At 42.4% G+C, this 18,417-nt stretch overlaps 1 protein-coding gene across 4 annotated transcripts in view; it reads right to left on the bottom strand.

Moving 5' to 3' along the window:
* Window positions 1-18,417, bottom strand: part of SPIN1 (spindlin 1) — a 113,278-nt gene that overhangs the window by 31,217 nt on the left and 63,644 nt on the right. For all 4 annotated transcript variants that reach the window (XM_075931859.2, XM_075931861.2, XM_006131895.4 and 1 more), the window contains one exon: window positions 3,635-3,861. In XM_075931859.2, the coding sequence (XP_075787974.1) occupies window positions 3,635-3,686 (52 nt within the window). In that variant the 5' untranslated portion in view covers window positions 3,687-3,861. The remainder of the gene's footprint in view (window positions 1-3,634; window positions 3,862-18,417) is intronic.

Genomic DNA, 18,417 nt, shown 5'->3' with positions numbered 1-18,417 from the left:
GAGCAACCTGTCCATGGCGAGCTTGGACTCCCCTCCCCACCCACACAAGATAGGGGCTTCTGCCACCTAGCATTGCTGCCTTTGTATCTGAGGCAGCAGCGCAGGATGGCACGCAGCCAGTCTCCGCATGGGGACCTGTTTTTTTAAACAGGCTTCACTTGCGGACTGGCTCCCACTTGCCACCCTGCACTGTTGCCTCTGATATAGAGGCAGCAGCAGAGTGTGGCAGGGAGTTCCCTGGGAGTGAGACTGGCTGCTGGCCCTGTGCTCAGGATTATCAAATAGTCATGTAACAAACAATATTTGTGCGTTTACATGACTATTCAATTACACACTAACATTCCCCTAACATGCTCCCCAATGAACTCCTGCATGCAACTGCAGTACGAAGAGAGAAAGGGTCCCTTCACACCTTTTTAGAGCAATTTTCCATCTAAGATTGTGGTATATTGATTCACATTCACACATATGAACCATCTTCCATGGAGAATTCATAAATACATGAAGTAAGTTGGGAATATGGCAATTATTCATCTTATTTTTTTTTACTGTCATGCTTCAGTCTTTCAGCAAGGCTAATTTGGCTAGTGGTCACTATACTCCACTATACAGTGGTTTCAGACCACTTTTAGTTTTCTGTGCCAACGGACAGATACTAAGTTTTCTTTGAGCTCCTGATAAATCTGTATTGAGGCACAGTCTCACACCAAACATAAGAATGGATCAGAGAAGTAGCCCTTTTATTAGATAAGAACCTAAAGGGGTTTGGCTCACTTCTGTCCTTGTTCCTTAAACTTCTGACTTCCCTGTTCCCTACTGGTCACTAATTCTACTTAAAACAATCCTACAACTGTGTACAAAGGGCTGATTCCCATGCTTTGGATTGATGTACCAGCGTCAGACTTGTCTCAAACAATCCATCAAGGAAGTATGAAGTCTGAACTCACAAAATTGAGGGGCTCAGCAAGGGAAAGTCCAGTAGATACAACACTTGAGGGAATATCTGCTTCCCCATGGCAATACAGGTAGGTGTCATGACCTTCACTATTTGAGAAGGACTGAGGCATGATAGGCACTCAATTCAGGTAGATGGGTGGGGATGAAACCCCCACAGCTTTCCAAAACTAACACTAAAACGAAGAATTAGATGGAAAAGGGGAACAAATAAAACAAAACATGTTTGCTGAAGCTGTTGATACTAGCGATGTTCCATCTCACACCATAGATAGTAGAAAGAAACTACAGAAGTGACCAGTCTGCACTTTGCCTTATCCCATCAGATGGGCGCACAATAAAGGAGTACGTGCAGATGAAAGGATACCGTACATGGAAAAAAAAATCCTTCCAGGCATAGACACATGGAGTACACACACATTTCAAGACTTTTGAAGAAGTTGAAGAAACTTTGTATATAATCATTTTGATTCAGACATCTCCATACGTTCTAATCTTCATCAGTACATTTTACCTCTATCTTCACATCAATGGTTTAGACATAGGCATTGTTTGATTCCTGCTGGTTGCCAGCAAAGACTTTGATAATTTTAAAATTTTTACTTATACATAGGCTGACATTTGAAAACATTTTACCCACTTGTCCCTCAGATGTGAAGATTACTTTCTGAAAGAAAAAGGGAAGCAATTCTTAAATCTCAGCCAATGAATAGTTTTATCAGCTAATTATGAACTGAACTGATGCAACAATTAGTCATCAAATTGTGTTACAGGCAGTCCCCGGGATACGTACAAGATAGGGACTGTAGGTTTGTTCTTAAGTTGAATTTGTATTTAAGTCGGAACTGGTGTCCAGATTCAGCCGCTGTTGAAACTGACCAGCAGCGGCTGAATCGGACATGCCTGGGGGCAGAGCAGCTGGGGTGCTGCTGGGTTGGTCCCGCCGCTCCTCGGCGCTACTGGACCAACCCGGAAGCACCCCAGCTGCTCTGCCCCAGGTGTTCCCAAGTCAGCTGCTGCTGAAACTGACCAGCGGCTGACTACAGGAAGTCCACAATAAATCTATTGTGGTACATGTACTATACACTGTACTGAATTAATCTCTCCAGCTCATTAGTTACATTCTATTATTATTTAAAAAAAAAAAAAAAGATTTTTTTCTGCTGGGAATGAAGGATAATCGATTGACCTGTAGCGCATGCATGCACACACACTCCAATTCCCAAATCAACCCCACCACCACCACCACAGTTGTATTAAGTAAACTTCCCCTCTCTCAAGAAACTGTTTTGCATTTATAAATGAAGGTTTTTCGAAGAGATTAAAACATAATGACCAGCGTTTGGTTCAACAGTTTCCTAAAAAGTCTGGATGTGGAGTTCTATTCCCCAAAGTCACTTTCCCCCAACTCACAAGAATTGCCTTTTCAGGCTTGTCTATATTTGAAAGTCAGCTCAGATTACAGGAGGTCGAAATTTGAAGTACAAGAAGTATAGTTCTACAAGTATACAAGCTCTCACAGACATCTCTCTTTACCACCCACCGCAAGGGGAAAGCTGAATTAGTTAGCTTTTGTTCAGAGAACGAGACACTTAGTTTATACTTCTATTGTCTTGAATTCTTCTCGCCACCAATGCATGAAATAAGTGCTTGTCTGCAAAACAAAGTCGCACTTAATTAGATATGTTTACAATTAATAGTTTAAAAGTGCAGCCATGGCAGCACTTTTTGGGTTGAAAGCGAGACCATGGCATGAGTGCAAAGAGAGTGAAAACCACCATCACAAGGGGAGTAAGCTAACAGCACTAGGAGTACAGCTCCCAGTGCTATAGCCTGGTTCACACTGGCGCTTTACAGCTCTGTAACTTGCTGAGGTCAAAATGGAAGGGGTGACTTGGAATTGGTTTCAACTCTACTGAAATAAGACATTAACACCAAGATAAGGATTGTCCATATAAAGAAGTTGCACTGGTTTAGAAGATTTTCTACAGAGGGAGTTCTTCCTGCATGGATGCTCTAGAAATGGATCAAGCTAACTTAAAATAAAGCATTCTTAAGTGGCAGAAGAGCACCCACACAGTTATTTAGGAAGAGCTTAAACTTCACATACTACCTTAATTTTAATTTATTTGCCTACTGAGATGAGTCCTAAATCTCATGTAAACAAAGCCAAAAATATCTTAGAGATGCTTCATTTCAGATAATGGCTGAGCAGCTTCTTCAGAATGACATTATTTTCTAAGAAGTTTTTAACAGCACTATTGAATGTATCATGTTCCTGAGTTTTCTCTACTAGCACTTTTTTTTTGGGGGGGGGGGGAGGAGAAGCAGAAGGGATTCACTGGTGAACTGCTTAGGTTCTGAATCAAACCAACACTAATTTTGTTGTGTCCCCCCCCCCCCCCCCTTTCAAAATTTCACACGTCTGTGTGCCATATGAAAGCTTGAACAAAACTAAAATGCAGGGTATATTTACATGCAAGTCTCCACTGGATTACTGACAAGTTGATGTCTTAAACAAAATAAAGTCAAGGATGATGTCAAGAGCAGAAGTATGTACTATTTTAATACTAAGATAGGAAAAAGGAAAGTTACAAAAACTTTATAAAACTATAACATATACTTCTGTGTTTCAATTCAGTATTTGACCACCCAATTTTTTTAAAAAAAGACTGTATACCTGCATCAGCTCTGGATCGCTGACCTGGTGTTTTTCCGAATGGGGTCTTCATTCATCTGTGTTTAAGTGAGCAGCAAAGCTGCTGGACTAGGGTGAAAATCCAGTTCTTTGCCACTCTTAAAATGTCGTCTTATTCTTAAAATGATAAATTACTACCAGTTAATCCACCATTCAAATGAGAATTTGCATGCCCGAAGATTAGTTGAAGTATTTTCAATTACGTCGCTCTGCAAAACAAAAAGATATTTTTGTATAAGTAGTCAAATTTGAGAAGTGTGCTCAAGACAAATCATGTGAAAGTTAAAAACTAAAAGTTACATCAACAAAAGTTACTTTTCATGCCCAAGGAAGTTTTACTTTTTAAGCACTGTTTTGGCACTGTGTAAAGTAAAAACAATGGAATAAACTGCCACAAAACCAATTTAAGCCTATCAATATATGTTAGTGTATCTCTTAAATTAATTTCTGTGTATTATACAGTGCCACTCTGTAAGCCAGTTTTTAAAGATATGGATGAAAATGAGCAAAAGCAAAAACAGAATATAATGATTAAGTACCAATAAACCAACAGTTTAAGCCAGTTTTTAAAGATATGGATGAAAATGAGCAAAAGCAAAAACAGAATATAATGATTAAGTACCAATAAACCAACAGTTTGTTTTTAGGCAGGCTAATACAGGGCATTAATTTTTAAGTGTTAAAATGTAGATATCTGTATAAAAGTCTTTGCTTCAGAATAAGAAAATAAATCAATTTATCTACATAGCAGGAGGTATTAGCAGTAACCAACTGCTGTTAGCTAATAAAACACCAGACTTATGTTTCAGTAGAGGAAACCAGTTCTACAGAAAACAGAACCAAAGGAAGGAAAATGTTCTGCACTATGTACAATTAATCACAAATTTTAGAGAAGTTCTCAGTAAAGGATAGGTATTTGAGCACAATAATTTGTAATGATAAGTGAAGGGAATTAAAGCTTCTCAAATATTTAATCTTCTTCAATTTATCTAGATCAGTTGCTGCAAGAGCTTTTCATAGAAATATGCTTAGAACACATTTAACAAGCAGTTTTTCCCGGAAAATTGGCAACATCTTTGCTAAAACGGCCCCTGCTAACCAAACAGAACAAGAGAAATCACATCACATTAACTGATCTGAAACAACTTAAAGCTTTTTTTGCTTTATCGCTTTTTCACACCACAAACATCTGCTGTCCTGGCTTAATTAGGGTTTAAGAATAACTTGACAATTTCATGGGGTCATGGAAAATTAAGACAAGGAAGGTAAATCTAAAGAAAATAAGATGCTTATTAAATTGATTTGTTCAATAAACAAGGGGTTAACGTTTTAGAATGCGTTACTTGCTCTGTTACTTCCGGAGGAATTCTGCATCAGTGTGTGTGTGTGCAGAATTCACAGCATCCACAGATTTGCTTTCCCACAGAAAAAGGATTTCTTATGAGCAAGTAAAGGAAAGCCATGAGAAGAGACTTTCAACCCTTCCCAGCAGTGCAGGCAGATTGGTTTTGGTTCCTGGAGCAGGTAGTAGAGATGCAAAATCACTCGCTAGGGTAGAATGGCTGGGCAGTCATATCTATGAAAAACACATACAAAGTTCTTATGGCATGCTTGGCATGGAGGGACAGAGCTTTTGGGTGTTTCTGAAGTTATGTCAACACTATGAGGTAAGGCTGAATTTATTAAGGTTGATTTCTTGCCACCCGATTCTGTAAAGTTGAAGGTCCACGTTCACACTGCACATAAGAATTCACTGTGGTTCAAAGTAGTGTGTCCCCAGTAGGAAGACTGCAGTTGACTTGGAAAGCAATACACACACATCCCCATCTTGGCACTGACGACCTTGCTACAGAGTACATAAACCGCAAGGGACACTTCTTCATGGCTCACAATGGCTGTTTCACCGTTATCAATGTGCGATGGTTGGGAAAGGTGCACGACACACACATCTTTAGGAACTCCAGACTCTCCAGAAAGTTCCATGTTGGATTTTTCTCCCAGACTGGAAAATTAGAATCTGAGAGGCAGAAATGCCAATAGCAATCCTTGGCAACCTGGACCAGAGTAAGGAGCAGTTCAACTACAGGCTGAACAAGTGCAGAATTAGGGACCGTAATGGACAGGAATGCTGACCAGCACCAGGTGATCAAGGGGTTAAACACAGATAGCTAGCAAAGGTGTTGACCAGGGGGCCAGGAGAACCAATCGAGAAATTTGAATTGGATATAGATTCCTTGACTGCTTTCTTTGTATGGGAGAGAAAAACCAGGAGTTGAGTGAGACAGAATGATTTTGAACCCAGGCAGGACTACCATGCCTCTAAAGAATTCAGAGCATAGGAGAGGACTGAAGAGGAGATTATTTCCCTTTTACTTACTTCCAAAGTGGATCTAGTCACATGCAGGATATTTTCTCTTTATTTTGTGGTTTGGTTTGAACTGCTCTGTGTGAATCTATGCCTTCCCTCCCCAGTTAACATCTAAACTTTGTTTCCTGAGACTTCTCTGTGTTTTAATTAGTCTTCCTTAGTTACTTTGCAACGTCTAGCAACAAAGTATGCCTTATCAAGTTTATCATTTATTTTGTAATAAAAATTATTTTTTTTTTAAGGTGATGATTTGCTTCTTGTATTCTGGAAGGTCTGTCTGTCTGTATCTGCATGCCTCAGACTGAAGGGTCAACTACCACAGACTGCAGCTTGTTTTCTCTTTTCAAGCTCTTTTGGGGCAAAAAGAACGTGGGGTGCCCCTGGAGGTGGCTTCAAGCGTTGACCCTTGTTTTAGGGATAAAAAATAATTTGATGGTGGCAGCTTTCTTTATTTATGGTGTTTATTTCTCAGAGCCAGGGAATCTGTGACTATGGGAAGTTTTAGTAACCAGTGGCTACAGAGGCAAGGTTTTTAAGCTCTCTTGTGGGCCCTGACCTTCTGCACTCCAAGTGCCAGAGTGGGGAACAGCCCTGACAGGGATGTGAATGGTTAACCGGTGGGAGCTGTAGCAGCTCCTCAATGCCACGGGCAGCGGGGTGCTACGGCTCCACAGGGCCTGCCATGGTGGGCAGAGTGGCTGCTCTGGGCCCACCTGGGCTGGAACGGCCCCCCACTTGACTAGGTTGGACCTCAACTAACATTCCCTTTGTGGCAGCAGCCTTCTGTGTGCTCTGTAATATTTGTGAGAGCAAGGGGAAAAGTTATCTATTAGGGTGGGGGACTGAGGCAGAGTGCCAAGCTGGAAATTTTGAGCAGCCAGACACCCGGGGAATAAGGAGAGCACACAGCATGGGGACAGAAAAGAAGTTTATGATAGGACCAGAGGGCAGGGGAAGGAGGTCAGAAACATAAGGAGGACAGCTTTTTGCCTCTTGAGACCCTGGAGATTGTTTGTGAGGTTTCCCTTGAGTTCCTCTCATGTCCTGGGGCCTATGGGTATGGAGGCTATGCAACTGGGGGAGAAGGAAAAGCTGTTCTGCATGGGGTCAGAGGGATCCTCTCCAGGGATGCCACCATGAGCTCCATCACAGCCATCAAGGATGAAAAGACATTCTCCGGTTGCTTCACTTGCAGTTCCGTTGCAGCATGTTCTCCTGTTGCTCCACTATTCTCTCCTCCATGCACTTTGGTATCTTCACATAGATATCAGTGTTTCTTTTCCTGTTTTGGAGTGCCAAGGGAATGGATTCCTTTCATCACGACTCAACGAGGTTGAAAATCTACAGCACGCTCCATGCTGGGCACTCTTTTGCGCCCCTACGAACTGGAGCTCACGAGCAAAAGGAACATCTAACTGATGGGTAGGAAGTAAAAAACTATTCATTTTAAAGAAGAAATTTATATCCATTAGATCACCTGACATCCTTGGCATTCTATGACTTCCATCCTTCAGACAGCAAAATTCCACACAGTATATTAAAACTAGTGAGACTAAAACTATGTTGCAGTCTATTTAAAAAAAAAAAAGTAGACACTCAAACACTTTCCATTTTTCATTAACTCAGAAGAGTGAATAGGACATGTGCATTGACACTTTGCTAACAAAGGAAGCTAAGGGGACAGAGCTGGGCCTGGCCAGGCCGGGGAAAGGGGGGAGGAAACGAGCAGGGCTGGGGCTGGCTTAGGCCTCCCCCACCAGCTGAGGGGAGAGAACTGGGCCTGCTGTAGCCAGGCCTCAGCCCAGCCCAACCCCGGGGCAGCTGCAGGGAGAGACATCGGCCTGGAGAGGCTAGGGAGAAGGGAAAGAGGGTAAAGGCTGGGGCAGGCCTGGCCTCAGCACCCGATCCCTCCATTGCAGCCAGGAGGAGAGCGCAGGGCCTGTTGTGTGTGTTTGGGGGGGGGAGGGGGGTGGGGGTTGGCTGGCCTGGCCTAGGTCAACCCCCTTCTCAGCAGCCAGGCTTACCCCTCCCCCCAGGATGGGGGAGAGCACCTGGGGGAAGGGAGGAGAGCTGGGCTGGCATGGCCTCAGACCTGTTTGGCCGTCAGCAGAGCCAGGGCTGGCACACCTTGGCATGGCCCCCCCTGCAGCCAGGGCTGCCTACCCCAGAGAGAGGAGAGTTGGCAAGCACAGCCCCTTAATATACACATAAAATATGTTTGCAAATATCTACTGAGATTTAGTTTTCACTATAAAACACTGAAATGTTTGGGTTTTTTTTTTCTTTTACCATACTATAAAATTCAGTGATTGTTCATGAAACAGAGAGATACCAAACACAATTTGTCTTCCTCAAGTTCCACTCAAGTCTGTAAGATAATCACCAGCAGGCTCAATGTGAAAAATAGCACGTAAAACAAAAAGCAGCAAGCACACTAAAACTAAGGATGCTAAAATAAGATTAATTACCTAATCAAATCATTGATGGAGTTTCCATCAACAATTCGCTTAGTTGATAAGGGTGCTTCAGCTTTGAAATATAGCAGGAGCTCACTCAGCTGTTGCTATAGTTCCAAGGTGGAAGTGTCAGGCAGTGTTCTGCCTTTGAAATGTACAAGAGAGCCCCAGCAGTGGCTCTTGTGCATTTCAAAGACTGAAACACCGCATGGAGCCTGGGGCCAGCGGGGGACATCTCCACTTTGAAATGTACAAGTTGACTAGCTGATTAGTCACTTACATCCCTAACATACAATTACACCTACGTACAGATCAGAAGAAAGAACACTAACAGGTAAGAAAATGAAAAAAATAAAATAAAAAAGGAATGAAGGAATTGTACAACAGTGTGTTGGGCTGCTAACAAAAGATGGTGGTCTTTGAGCTGTTACCAGCCAAGCAGTATGCTATATATGACATCACTCCAAGTCCCATATGACTAATAGCTTGACAGGATTGTTTCACAACTCTGACATCTCCGACCTCATGCTTTTCCTGATTTTCATCAGCAGCGAGAGAATTTATTTTTTAAAAAGTCATGGTCAGATTTTTACTGTAGCAGCTGACCAACAAAATACTGTCTTAGGAGACTGATAGAATCATAGAACCAAAGAGCTTTCTATCTTACCGTCCATTTATCCAACTCACATTCCCTTTACTTGCTTGCAAGAATATTGTGGGAGACCGTATCAAAAGCCTTGCTAAAGTCAAGATATATTACATCCACTGACTTCCCCATATCCATATCTAGTTAGCTCATTATAGAAGCTAATCGGATTGGTCAGGCACGACCTGCCCTTCATGAATCCATGCTGACTATTCCTGATCACCTTCCCCTCTTCCAAGTGCTTCAAAATGGATTCTTTGAGGATCCCCTCCATGATTTTTCCAAGGACTGAGGTAAGACTGACCCGCCTATAGTTCCCTGGATTGTCCTCCTTCCCTTTCTTAAAGATGGGCACTACATTTGCCTTTTTCCAATCATCTGGGATCTCTCCCGATCGCCACGACTTTTCAAACATAATGGCCAAAGGCTCCTCAACAACATTTGCCAACTCTCTCAGTACCCTCAGATGTATTAAGTCCGGACCCATGGATTTATGTAGCTTTAGCTTTTTAAAATAGTTCCTAACCTATTCTTTCCATAATAGACTTACATGCTGAAATACTAACTTTACAAGTGCTATTTTTTCTTATATTCTATTACCCTTACCTCATTGTGCATTGTTGATAGGTGGACGGCCAGCACCAAGGGAAAAAAGGTATCTGAAGAGCCAGATGTGTATATTTTTGTCGTATCTGAACAAAACGCTCTCTATTTAGAGCTATGGTGTCCAACTGGTTCTGAAGCAGTAGCCGTTATAGCAGCTACTGCTATAGCAAACTATCCACTCTCAACTGTGTACTGGACACCACAGATTGAGAATCTCCTTTTCCCTACATCTCCTTTATTTATCAAATCATTCTGATACAATTTGAAATAGGGCAGTTTTTATTTTATTTTTTTAGAGCTCCCCATATTGTGAGGTTCTAAACTGTATTTTACTTAGTTTGTGCCTTAATCCAGCACTGAAATTAAATTGGTTTTGCACAGTTTATTTGTAATCCCTGTTCTACGTGAGGCTGTTTCAAGTCTTTGCAGTAGCACCGTAAAGACTAAATAGTTACAAGAGGCTGATAACTATTGTTCTTATCAGCCTCTTGTAACTAATTAGTCTTTAAGGTGCTACTAGACTATTGTTTTTTAGAGATGCGGAGTTAGTCTGTAACAGGAAAAACTTTAAAAAAAAAACTTATCCTCCCCCCCCCCCCCCCCAACACACACACTTCTTCCCTTATTTATTCTTGGATCTAGACTTCCAATACTCCTGTCATCTAAAGAAGTGGGTTATACCATAAAAGCTCATACCACCATCCACATGTTTTGTTAGTCTTTAAGATGCTACTAGACTATTTGTTGTTTAAGTTTTTCCTGTTACAGACTAACTCGGCTACCCCTCTGCAGCTTTTCAATGTAATTTTTTAACTGGTCAATGAATCTTCCTGTTCACATATATAAAAACTGACTATCTCCAGAACTGATTTTGTAACATTTTCACACCTGAACTATCTGCCCGTGAGATGTTCACAATAGATAATGAAATGAACAGGAAGAAACTCTGGAAATTTGGGGTTGGATTTCAAAAGTCTGATAGGGCCTACTTCTCCTCCCCCAAAACCATTCCATGTGCTTCATGTGTTACAATACTGATACCTTGGCTTTTGTCAATGTTTTTTCCACAGATACATTGGCTTTTGTCAATGCTTTGTCAAGTGTGTTCTTTATGTTAACACTGCAAGATGTTACTTTTAGGACCACTTAATCCAAACATTTCTTTCTCCACAATTACATCTGAAAAAACACAGCAAACACGTATCAGTAGCTGTGGTGTATTTTGAGTATCTGTGGTTAGCCTGCTTTTACTTAATTTTGATGCAAGAGATAATTTAGAGGAAAAATTCCTGAGATTCATTTCAGAGTGACATTTCAGGTTTCTTGCTTTGAAATGCAAGTGTAATTCACTGAAAATAAGCACAGGAGTTTGCCATCTATTAGTGAAAGCAGAATCTTCCTCCCATTCTGATGAAAACTTTGGCTTTCATCTTTAAACATGCATTTCTTATACTTTGAAGATGTTATCAGCCACAAAATTAATGTAAAGTTAACAAATCCAAAAAAATTCAATTGTGACTTAAGAACAGTAAACAACCTGTAGAGTGTAGTATGGAAGGAGATCATAAATAAATTATAAATTAATGGAGATTGCCCATCTCCTAGAACTGGAAGGGACCTTGAAAGGTCATTGAGTTCCAGTCCCCTGCCTTCACAGCAGGACCAAGTACCATCCCTGACAAATTTTTGCCCCAAATCCCTAAATGGCCTCCACAAGGATTGAACTCACAACCCTGGGTTTAGCAGGCCAATGCTCAAACCACTGAGCTATCCCTCCCTTCCCATAACATATGAGGTCTACATAGCACTATAGTTTCTTGTTATAATGAGCATGTGCTGCTGAAGCTTAGGTACCACCTGCAGGACTGAAACCCCAGCCCACCTCCTCGGGAGGTATTGATTGTCTCCCGAGGTCTGTGGGACGCCCAACCTCGCCCTACTTCTTCCTGAGGGATTGAGAGAAAGACGCTGGCCACGCCAAGTCTGGAACGCAGGGGTGAGAATATATACCTGCTAGGTGTCTATTTGCATGCATTTAATAAGAGCTCAGAGAACCAAAGGGGTTTCATGGTACCTGTAAGTGACTTCTTAGTGCAATTTCTGTCCTGTCCTTTGTAGTGACTGTATTATCTGTAACACAGTAGTAGCATTTAACAACTAAGTTTACCCTGTAACAATAAAATAGTAACTGTTTAAGCTTTAACCTGACTCCTGCAGTTGCTGGACCAGAACCAAGCACAATTTTAAAAGAACTTCAGCCGGTCATAAGGGACTCACTGCCCTGACCCTTGGCTGACACTCGCCCACCCACCTCCTGTTCTAGGCCAGAAATGCCTGTGACAGCTGCCCTACAAGTGGTTTCAGTAGCAGCTAGTCCCCAACGTAGCTCTGGCAAACAGCAGCCATGCCACAACGCGGCCCTGGGCCATCTCCATCAGCAAGAGCAGCCACGACACTCACCTTCCAGGAGCAGAAAGAAAATGAGTGCTGCTGCGGAGATGGGAGGGCTTAGATTACAAATTTTTGTGCGTCGTCACATAGGCACGCACATCAAGGAAACATCAGTGCAGGCTCCTGGCTGCAGGGGGGCAGAGCTGAGCTCCTGCCTCACATGCCAATGAAAAAAATCAGCTTGCATGTCACTTGTGGCACGCATGCTGTAGGTTACCTACCCCAATAGACTATAGCCTATACCCAAATTGCTAATCTGACAACTATGGGCTTGTTTCCACAATTGGGCAGATCAATGATGTGGCTATCGAGCCATTAGAAGACTAAATCAACCACCAAAAGGCACTCATGTCAACTGTTACTCCACTAGAAAAAGATGCATACGGTAAGTTAACAGGAGAGATTCTCCCATCAACCTAGGGTGGCACATTCACCACAGCGACCTAAGGTATGCTGACTCTTATTTACATAGCTGAAGTTATATAATGTGGGTCATCTTTAGCCTGTAGTGTAGACATGACCAATGAAATATGGACACAGGCATAATCTGAAAGTGATCATGATCTATAACTCAGGCTAAGTTTTGTCTCAGATATTTTTAGTAAAAGTCAGGGACACATCACAAACAAATTTACAGAAGCCCGTGAACTGTCCCTGACTTTGAATAAAAATATCCCTAACAAAATGGGGAAGCAGGTTCAACACCCACTGCTGCCACGGCTTCAGGGTCCCCACCATTACAGCGAATGGTAGCTCTGGGGCTCCTCACTACCTGCCATAGCTGCAGGGAGGTCTCCCACCAAGGTGAGGCCCGGAAGCTGAGGGAAAGGAAGGCGGAAGAAGTAACTGGGAGCTCCAGCCTTGAGGCAAAAGCTTCAGAGATCAACGGAAATCACACATTTTTACTTTTTTTAAAAAAAATTGTGTTTGGATTTCACTTTCTGGAATACTGCATTCAGTTCATATATACAATTCAAAGAAAAGGCAAAACTAGAAAAGAGGAAAAAGTTAGAAGTCTAATTTCTCCAGAGACATGGAATCACTTCCATGTAGAAAAAAGAATCTGAAATGTTTAATTTAAAGATCAAGACATAATAGACATACAAATGGAATGATATATACAACAGCCTAATCTGCTCCCTCAAAACTATGAAAAAAGAATACTAAACTCAACTGAAAAAGGAAGCATTGTGTACATAATGCATAGCCAGTCTATGGACCTCTCCGCCACAAGACATCATTGAAGTCCAAGAGATCCACTTATTTCAAGAAAAAAAGCATATACATGGATACAACATTTAAAGCAATATGTACCCCCCAACTTCCAAAAATATGACAATTATCAACTATTCATAAGAATTTTCACCTAGAGGCGGGCTATTCTAGAATTGTTGATCATTAGATGTCTTGCTTCTTTGTTTGAAGCATCTGGTACTGGTTGCAGTCTGATACAATTCTCACTTTAGCTAACCCCGGAGTCTGATTAATATGGCATTTTTGTAAATTCCTACATTTGTATTCCTCAGTGTAAGCTAGCCATCTGTTAAGCAACTTTTCATGTTAATTATATGATTGAATCTAGTCTTATTTCAGACTTAATTTTCTTACTGTAGTAGCAATTGTGGTTTTTTATCATAAAACCGCAAAAATATGATAGATGGCTACAAAATATACTGTTACAATGTGTACAGCCCATTATCAAATTTTTCTTAGCATTTTAGGAAGAATCATTTTAAGAGGTTATATGCAAAATGTTGTATTATAAAAGTAATTTAATGCCCCAAAATGTTGGAAAACTTCAAAATTTAGAAAATCTACTTGTACTAGTATTCAACAATTAACCAGTAATAATGACGGTCACATCCATGGAAGCCTAAACAGCAAAAAAATGTTAATATCAAGTCATCTCTATACATTTTAGAGATTTTTGTGTGCGCCTGTGAGTCCATTTGTTCAAGAACTCCCCCTAAATGGTAAGACTAGGGCCATCAACTTTGGTATGCAGCTTCCTCTTATCCTAACAAAGTAAGGTCAGGGTTTGGTTGTGCCAAGAAAATGGAATGTACCTGAAATTACACTGTTTTCCATAACATGAAAAGGGAGGGAGCTGTTCTGAGGGACACGATACTGCACAGTGACCACTGAGGGTAGCGAGCACTGGGGACAGCTATACTGTACAGTGACCACCGGGGAAGCCATAAAAGGAAGAGAGTGGTCAGCTGGTGATGGGGTTTGCCATCTTGCCGGCCACCATCTGAGGTAGGAGCCTCCCTGCTCCAAGCTCCTCCCGCTGCCAAGCCGCAGCACCAGACTGGCGAAGGGGGAGAGAAACACTGCCTGCCTCACCACCATGCCCCGTCCAGAACTCCACCAGAATCTGGCAGCACAGCTCCACTTTTCCCCCTGCAGGAGCCACGCCCCCTAGCACTGAAAGGCTGCCCAGTGGAGCCATGCCCAGATGGCTTGCACAACCGCTCTCCCACCCTGCGGCCTGACTCAGGCACCACTGTTTAAGTTGTCGAGTACTTAAATATAAATATACAAGAATTTGATGTACATGGAAAATGCACTAGTAGCACTAGGAAAGAGAAAGCATATTAGCACGCACAGGTGGTATGCAAATATTGCTTTCATTTTGTTACAGCACTTCTCTTCTTGAGTTACATACACAATGAAGCCCAAGATGGTAATAGACTGTCATTGTGTATGATGAGGGCCAAATTTTGCCAAACTATCTGAACATATCACGTTGACAAATGTCCTCTAGGAACTAAAACAAGAACAGGTTAAGTCATCTCATTTGTAACTTAATTAGAATTTAAATCCATACCTCAAGTGATAAAAAACCATTTAATTAACTTGTAACAAGCAAGCCTGCTTAAACATTATACTAACAACTAGTTAAATCTAAGGATGGTAAAGACAAGTCAACTATCAGAGTAGTCAAATGCTTATCCGATATTGTCAGTTGACTAGTCAATTCCCCCCTCTTTGCTACTTCCAAGTTGGGGGGGAGGGCAGGGGGAGAGGAGGTACTTCAAAGGGCGGCACCGCACAGCTGATCCCAGCTAAGCTATGCAGTGCTGCCCCCTTTGAAATGCCATCGAAGCAGCAGTGTCGCCTTGAGTCAACTGGAGACTCCCCAGCTGATCTTGGGCTCCATGGCATTTCAAAACAGCAGTGCAATATGGAACTGGGGGTCAGCGGGGGACTCTGAGTACCCTGCTGACCCCGGGCTCCATGAATGCACTTCCACTTTGAAATGCACAAGTTCCCCTGCTCAGGACTCTTGTACATTTCAAAGTTGGCACACTGGCGTGCAGCCCATAGTCAGCGGGACTGGCCCCAGGCTTCATGTGAAGTTCTACATTCCTCCTTCGAAATACAGAATCATAGAATACTAGGACTGGAAGGGACTTCAAGAGGTCATCGAGTATAGCCTCCTGCCCTCATGGCAGGACCAAATACTGTCTAGACCATCCCTGATGGACATTTATCTAACCTACTCTTAAATATCTCCACAGATGGAGATTCCACAACCTCCCTAGGCAATTTATTCCAGTGTTTGAGTACCCTGACAGTTCGGAACTTTTTCCTAATGTCCAACCTAAACTTCCCTTGCTGCAGTTTAAGCCCATTGCTTCTTGTTCTATCCTCAAAGGCCAATGTGAACAATTTTTCACCCTCCTCCTGATACCCTTTTAGATACCTGAAAACGGGTATCATATTCCTTCTCAATCTTCTCTTTTCTAAACTAAACAAACCCAATCCCTTCAGACTTCCTTCATAGGTCATGTTCCCTAGACCTTTAATCATTCTTGTTGCTCTTCTCTGGACCCTCTCCAATTTCTCCACATCCTTCTTGGAATGTGATGCCCAGAACTGGACAAAATACTCCAACTGAGGCCTAACCAGTGCAGAGTAGAGCGGAAGAATGACTTCTCGTGTCTTGCTCACAACACACCTGTTAATGCACCCAGAATCATGTTTGCTTTTTTTGCAACAGCATCACACTGCTGACTCATATTCAGCTTGTGGTCCACTATAACCCCTAGATTCCTTTCTGCCGTATTCCTTCCTAGACAGTCGCTTCCCATTCTGTATGTGTGAAACTGATTGTTCCTTCCTAAGTGGAGCACTTTGCATTTGTCCTTATTAAGCTTCATCCTGTTTACGTCAGACCATTTCTCCAATTTGTCCAGATTATTTTGAATTATGACCCTATCTGTCAGGTTAGTTGCAACCCCTCCCAGCTTGGTATCATCTGCCAACTTAATAAGCGTACTTTCTATGCCAATATCTAAATCGTTGAAGAAGATACTAAACAGACGGTCTCAAAACAGACCCCTGCAGAACCCCACTTGTTATACCTTTCCAGCAGGATTGTGAACCATTAATAACTACTCTGAGTACATATACGTATCAAAGGAGGAATGCAGAAGTGTCTATCGACTAGTAAATTAACTGCAATTTAACATCCTTAGTTAAATCATACTTCACACTAGTAATTGTGACAAAGCAAAGGACTACTGTAATAGCTAGTTTATAACCAAATACTTCTGGAAAATTTTCTCATTTCAGTATGCAATACACCAGAGAATTGTTTCGTCCAGGTACTAAATCCTTATATGTGCGAAGGCCTAATGGTGATAAAGGAAGGGCAATATAATGTCCTGTATAATCTATATCGTGTATATTTTCTTACCTATACCAGTTCTTAAGTGACCATAGATACTGGTACATATAGCACTATTCAGATAAAGATATGAAACCAGCCGTTTGTTTAAATTAGAATAAATAGAACAAAATACAAGAAAAATCATATATGAAATTCTCTGACTTGTAGTGTTGATATTACTAGGTTGGGATGTTAACACTTAACCTGTTAACCAGTTAACTTAGGGCTTCTTGCCTGGCCCACTGTGAATGTGGAGTCCAACTGCAGTTGTGAGGGGTGTCTCTGCTGCTTCCACTGTGGCCATGAGGCTCAGCCCACTGTCCCCTCCATAGCTGGGGCTGTTTTGGTCCTTCACAACTAGCTGCTGCCAGAGTTCACCAGCACGGGTCGATTAACCAGTTAACCTGTAAACATACCATAAGCCTCATGCTTATCAGTTAACCATTTTAACATCCCTATCTTGGTCAATTAAGCATTTGGCAAAATACCATTCTTAGGTAAGTTGTAGGCTGTATTTGGGAGAGTTATCTATAGATTCATAGAATCACAGAAAACAAGAATTGGAAGGGACCTCGAAAAGTCATCAAATCCAGTCCCCTGCTTTCATGGCAGGACCCAGTACCATCTAGATCAGGAGTGGGCAATCATTTTTAATTTCCAAGATTTTGGAAAGTGGTTGAGGACTGCACTCTTACATGATATTAATGGAGCTGCAGGGTCTACACTGGAGGTTGGGTGCAGAAGAGAGCTTGGTGTAAGGGACTGGGATGCAGGAGTGGGGCTGGAGTCTGGGAGCGAGTTGGGATGAAGCAGACGGACTGCAGTGCAGGGGTTTGGGATGTGACGTAGGGTAGGAGGGGACTGTGATCTGGGGCAGGAAATCGGGGTTCCAGATCTGGGAGTGGGTACAAGTGTAAGAGGGGGACAGAGAGTTTGGGTATGTTAAGGGGGGGAGGGGAGAGAGAGTTGGGGCAGGAAAGGGCTGGCTGTGGCCAAGAGTCTCATCAGCTGCCAAACTAGCCTGACTGCCTGTAGAGCTTAAAATGTTTCCCAGCCAGCTAGCTTGGCCATGTGCTTCATGAATAACTGAGCCCAAGAGAGGAGGCGTGATTCTTCTTATCTGCTAGAAACCAGCCAATGGGAATGTGCTGTAGGTGGGGCGGCTCCTAAAACTTTCCCCTTCCCCTCCAGTTTCAAAACAGAAACGGAGCTATGCAGCTGCTTTTCTGCATGGCATGTGGAGCTGCAAGGCAATCTGGGCAGCTTGCCTCGGGCTCTCCGCTGCCTCTTCAGGCTGGATCCAGTGGCTTGGGGGGCCTAATCCAGCCCACGGGCTGTATTTTGCCCAGGCCCGGTCTAAACCATTCCTGACAGATGTCTATCTAACCTGCTCTTAAATATCTCCAGAGATGGAGATTCCACAACCTCCCTAGGCAACTTATTCCAGTGTTTAACCACCCTGACAGTTAGGAAGTTTTCCTAAAGTTCAACCTAAACCTCCCTCCTGCAGTTAAAGCCCACTGCTTCTTGTCCTATCCTCAGAGGCTAAGGAGAACAATT

Source organism: Pelodiscus sinensis, chromosome 6 (assembly GCF_052426305.1).
Source record: "Pelodiscus sinensis isolate ZL-2025 chromosome 6, ASM5242630v1, whole genome shotgun sequence".
Lineage (NCBI taxonomy): Eukaryota > Metazoa > Chordata > Testudines > Trionychidae > Pelodiscus > Pelodiscus sinensis.
The sequence above is the reverse complement of the archived record's forward strand: the minus strand, read 5'-3'. Positions and strand labels throughout refer to the sequence as shown.